Source organism: Mastomys coucha, unplaced genomic scaffold (assembly GCF_008632895.1).
Source record: "Mastomys coucha isolate ucsf_1 unplaced genomic scaffold, UCSF_Mcou_1 pScaffold6, whole genome shotgun sequence".
Taxonomy (NCBI): Eukaryota; Metazoa; Chordata; class Mammalia; order Rodentia; family Muridae; genus Mastomys; species Mastomys coucha.
The window spans coordinates 5,542,264-5,548,079 of record NW_022196912.1 but is presented as its reverse complement, the minus strand read 5'-3'; the positions used below and the strand labels follow the sequence as shown (position 1 = coordinate 5,548,079).

Here is a 5,816-nt window from a genome sequence, read left to right as displayed (position 1 = left end):
TATAAAGGGATATATTAATACATAAATTTAGCTGTGTTTTTGTGGTACTAGGGATTAGATATTAGGGTTCGCACATATGCTAGGCAAGTGCTTTACCACTGAGCTATCCGAGCATCCCCAGTTGTCTTACTTTCCCACTGGTGTGACAAAACAATGTGACCTAGTCAACTTATAGAAAGCAAGCGTTTTTTAGGAGCACTTGCTTATAGTTCCAGAGAGTCAAAGTCAGTGACCACCACCATGGGGAGCATAGGGATAGGGTGGGAGCCAGGGGAGGGGCGGGCAGGCTGGCAGGCTGGGAGGAAGGTGGGAGTGGTAGCTGAAAGCTTACATCTGATCCCTAAGCACCAGGCAGAGAGAACTTGGAATGGCAGGGGCTTCTTGAAACCTCAAGCCTAGTGACACACCCCTCCTATAAAGCCACGCCTCCTGATCCACCAGCTCTGGGCTAGGCAAGCATTCAAATGTTTGAGCCTGTGAGAGCCCTTTTTATTGAACCATCAACAGCACCCTTTTCTTTTTTGAACTCAGTAGTCTGATTAGCTTCAAATTCTACTCTTAAACCTTAACCTCCCAAGAATGGGAGTTACAGATGTAAGCCATAATACCTGGCTTTTTCTTTTTGTCTTTATGTATGTGAATTTTTATTTTGTTTTTGTTTCCTTTTGTTTTTAGTAGTGCAAACATGGACCCCTGCCCCCACAGAGAGGGGAGGGAGGCAGGGAAAGAAGGAAGGGGATTTCTGAGTGTAGGAGGGTAGAAGGGGCTCCAAGGGGAGAAATACCCTTTATTTATTTGCTTGTTTTATTTATTTTCTTACAGTATGTGTGGTATGCTTCAGTATATGTATTCGCATGTGTGGGCATATATTTGTGTCAAGTGCCCAAGAGCAATGCTGGGAATCTTGCTCTATGGCTTTCTATTTTTTTTTTGTTTTTTCAAAACAGGGTTTCTCTGTATAGCCCTGGCTGTCCTGGAACTCACTCTGTAGACCAGGCTGGCGTCAAACTCAGAAATCCACCTGTCTCTGCCTTCCAAGTGCTGGGATTAAAGTTATTTTGTTATTTTTATTTGTTTACTTGGGCTTGTTGAGACAGGGTCTCTCTAGCCTTGGGTATCCTGGGACTCACTGGCCCTGAACCACTTCTTTCTTTTTGAGATAAGGTTTCTCATTGAACTTGGAGCTTTACTATCAGTCAGACTGGCTGGCCAGCCATCGAGCTCTGGAGAATCTGTCACGTCTCTACTTACCAGCACTAGACTTGCACACACACATGGCTACATGTGGCTTTTTTTACAGGGACACGAGATAGAACTCAGGTTCTTGTGTTGTACAACAAGTATTTTATGTACTAAGCCATCTCTTCAACCTTGAGTGAGTGAGTGAGTGTGCCTGCATGCATGCATACACGCGTGCATGTCTTCTACCTATGGAGTCTACCCAGGCTGGTGTTGGGTTCCTGGGTTCAACCGATCATCCCACTTTGCAGGGACACTAGGCATATGCCATTATGTCCAACTAAAAATCAGCATTTTAACATTTGGTGCTGGGCTGAGTGGCTCACACCTGCAGGCCTAACCCTCAGGAGGCTGAGCTCAGCAAGAGGACTGAGAGTTTCAAGTTGCCTTAGGCATCTACCAAAAGAAAATACTATGCTTTCATGACAAATTCAATATAAAGCAAAAAATAGAAATAAGCTAGGGAAATATTTATGATGGGTAAAATAAAGATGGATGTTTTACATAACATACAACACATTCTTACAAGTCGATGAGGAAACCCAGAGAATGACAGTGGCTGGCAGGTAGAGGCCTTGTGCCTGGTTGAGGAGACCCTAGCCAGCTAAGTGTGGTTAGTATGGCCAGGTGAGCATGGCAGGCAAGCTGGCAGGCCTTCCCCTTATCAATTCCCTCTGCCTTGTTAAAAACTGTTAGTTTACATTAGGAAGCTAGCACTCAAGGCCTACTGCCTTATTTAGCCATTTCCTCCTGAGGCTGACTACCAAGGTCCAGCTATCAAAGTATTGAAGTCTAGCAATCAAAATCCCCCTTTGGCTCATTTAATTAATATGCAAAATTCAAATTAAGCACCTATCATAACACAGAGTTTGCCCTTGTACCTTTAGAAACCACCATTTGCTCATGAACCACGTCTGTCTCTTTTCTAACCAGAGGCAGTCCTTTGTCCCTCTGGGCCACATACCCCATTTCCTCTCCCTTCTCCCTTGCCCCCTTCTCCCTCTTCCTCTGTCTCCTGTCTTTGTCCTTTGCCCTGACCTCTGTCCATTCCATTCCATCTCCCTTGTACTAAGAACTTGGTCTTGGGGGCCTGAGCTGATGGTTTCCCTACACTGGTAACAGTTAAATCCTGATCTCACAAGGTGGCAAGTGAGAACTAGTTCCTAAGATTGTTCTACCTCCACACATGTGGGCATGAGCACCCCACTCATACACACAAAATAGAAATAAATGCAACAAAGCTAGACACAATGGCATATACCCAAGATGGCTGAGGCAGGGGGATTGTGACATCAAGGTTCAAGGCTAGCCTAACCTACATAGCAGAGTCCTATTTAAAACAGCAACAAACCCTGGTAGTTGGTAGTAAGTAGGGATAGTTGATTCATAGGAGAGGAAACAAACACAGAATAGAAGAGACAGAAGTCTAATTGTCACATAGAAACCCAAGTAGAAAGAAGCTTGACTGAGAGGAGAGCTTGGGCCAGCCTGGTCTCCATAGTTAGTTCCAGGCCAGCTAGGGCTACGTATGCAATGAGACCCAATCAACCAACCCAAAATCAAGAAGCACAGTCAGGGTCATGTGCTGATGTTGTCTGTGAGGGTAAACTAGAGGACAGTCTGAGTATTTATTATCTGAGGATGGGTGGATGAATGTGTGGGCTATTTTGCCTACATTCAGTTAACAACTTTTGCTTCAGCAAGGTTTTTAGACCCCCAGACTTGTACACTTGTGCTTAGGTGTGTTCAAAGCACATATGGTAATGTTGTCACTTTTGAATAGTAACAGTAGTGTTTTTTCTTTCAGGTTATATCTACAAGGAAGAAATCAGCAAAATATGAGAAGGCTGAGGTAAGTGGATAAAGGGTATGCTGAGTGTCTTATTTCGAGGAATCAATGTCCTTTTCAAGACATTGGCAGACAGTTATACCAAAGTCCTTCACACTGTAGACTCTACAGTCTTAGGGACAATCTTGGAATGAGCTCTTACCTAACTCTTGAGTTCTGTGACAGGTCACTTCATACTGCTATTTCCTTGACAAGTAGTGTAGAAGCCTCTGGCTTTAGATTTTGGAGTCTTGTGGAGGCATATTCCAGTGAAGCTGTGTTAGAGAAAGCCAGTATGACTGCTGACCTGATTTCCTATGTCATAAGAATCATTTCCTGTTTATAAGAATCATTTGAGTTGGGCATAGGATGCACACCTTTAATCCCAGTACTAGGGAGGCAAAGCCAGCCAGGGCTACACAGAGAAATGAGAAATTCTGTTTTGAAAAATCTTTAAAAATTTTTTTTTCTTTTTATATATTTATTTATTTAGAGCCAGGGTCCCTTTACATAGTCCTGCCTGTCCTGGAACTCACTCTGTAGATTAGGCTGGCCTTCAACTTAGAGACCCATCTGCCTCTGTCTCCTGAATGCTGAGATTTCAGATGTTAGCTACCACATCCACCTGAAAAAGTAACTTTAAGACCCCAAAATATTGTGTGATGGTGTTGCTCACCTTTAATCCCAGCACTCAGGAGGCAGAAGAGGGGGTCACTGAGTTTGAGGCCAACCTGGTCTACTGAGTGAGTTCTAGGACAGCCAGGGCTACATAGAGAAACCCTGTTTCCTTGCATGCTTCTCTGTTGCAGATAAAGGAGATGGGTGAGATACACAGAGAGCTCAATGCCTAACCGTGCTGAATGCTGAACTGAGGAGAGAGCCACCTGACGGGAAGTGGCAGAAGAACTTGGATTGCAGATGTCTAAATGCAGGAAGATGAAGACCTTTCAAGGGTCACTGCTTTGTTAGTTATCGCCACACATTTGTAATAGTGAAGTTTGTACTCATAAATATAAGCAGCTTGACATTAGCATTACCAATCTTAAAATTAGACAAATGTCTTATATGTGCAGGTCCAGTGTAGAACTCAGAACTTAGCCTGCAAAGTTAAGATAGTTTATGTTTATTATTGAAGAATGTGCATCACAAACATTCCATAGTAGAATACGATGACTTGTCTCATTTTTTTGTGATTAAGGCTGCCCTTCTATATACCTGAGTCTTGTACATAATAAACTTTTTTTTAATGAAATAAAACATTTTTAAACTGAGTTTCTAAGTTTGTTTGAATCAAGTTTCCTAGCATATGCATATATAAGAGAATAGATCTTTAAGTGCTCTGGCATTGCTAAGTGGTACAGACCTGTAATTCTGTACTTGGGAGGTAGATGTAGGAGGACTAGGGTTTGTAAGGTGTCTGCTATGCATGGAGTTAGGCACTCACTGACCTTGGCTATCCAATATCCTATCTGAAAGAAATAAGAAACAAACTTAAAAAACTTGGATAAGTCTTGTGTTGACGGCTAAGGCATAATTGTAGTTTTGAAGCCAGCCCAGGCTATGTAGACACAGAGTTCCAGGCGACCCTGACCATGAGCAACATATTCTGAGAGTTGGGGTAGTGTGGGGTGGCTGGGGAGGGTTGTTCAGTGGTAGTCTATGCTTTGCCTGTGAGAGGCCCTGGGTTCAATTTGCACTACTAGGAAACACTCTTTGTACTACACTCTTAGTACAAACTGGAGCTTTTTGAGAGTATACACACAGGATGTGAAACAGCCCTTAATGTAGAACTACATAGAGAATTATTATTATTTTTTTTTTTGGTTTTTCAAGACAGGGTTTCTCTGAGTAGCCCTGGCTGTCCTGGTACTCACTCTGTAGACCAGGCTGGCCTCGATCTCAGAAATCCGCTTGCCTCTGCCTCTCAAGTGCTGGAATTAAAGGCATGCGCCACCACCGTCTGGCCTACATAGAGAATTTTGTGTGATATGCACACAGAAAGTGGCCGGGCAGCAGCATCCTCACCGTGGACTACTGATGTGAGCAGCTGCCTCCTTGCCACCCTCATGCACTTTTAACCCTTCCCTCTGTAAGTTGCTTTTCTCAGGTAGTTTCGTTGCAATGAGGAAAGTGGCTACCACTTGTGTTTTTAAACTCAGGAGGACACCCAGGCTACTGGGCATGTGAGGACTATATGAAGAACTGGGAGACAGTACTTTAGGGAGTACATCCTCTCCAAAGCCTGTCATGGTGACACTGCTTCAGTCCCCAGGACTTTATCCACAGGAAGTGTCTCACCTTGAAGAGTACTGTCTTAGGGCTTCTGTTGCTGTGAAGAGACACCATGACCAAGGCAATTCTTACAAAGGACAACATTTAATTGGGATGGCTTACAAGTTCAGAGGTTCAATCCATTATCAAGGTGGGAGCATGGCAGCCATGTTCATACCACATGTACCAACAACAGCTTTCTTCAGACTTGGTCTTATTTTGATCCCAGTATTTGGGAAACAGGCAGGTGGATCTTACAGAGTTTGAGGCCAGCTTCATCTACATACTGAGTTCCATGCCAGCCAGAGAGCTACTTTTCCCCCCAAAGATCCTTTCTCCAAAAAAAAAAAAAAAAAGAAAGAAAAAAAAGGAAAAAGCATTCTATAGGATTGCCACCGCAGGTATGTTGGTGGCCCTTTTAGAAGCTGGAGGCTGTGAGTGCTAGAGAAGCCACCCATGTTGCTTGCTGCAGCTGGAT

At 43.6% G+C, this 5,816-nt stretch overlaps 1 protein-coding gene across 1 annotated transcript in view; it reads left to right on the top strand.

The window, feature by feature from the left end:
* Positions 1-4,338, top strand: part of Epcam (epithelial cell adhesion molecule) — a 16,348-nt gene extending 12,010 nt beyond the window's left edge. Inside the window, exons 8-9 of the mRNA XM_031356717.1 lie at positions 3,047-3,091; positions 3,877-4,338. Of these exons, the coding sequence (XP_031212577.1) occupies positions 3,047-3,091; positions 3,877-3,918 (87 nt within the window). The 3' untranslated portion in view covers positions 3,919-4,338. The remainder of the gene's footprint in view (positions 1-3,046; positions 3,092-3,876) is intronic.
* The last annotated feature ends 1,478 nt before the right edge of the window (positions 4,339-5,816 follow it).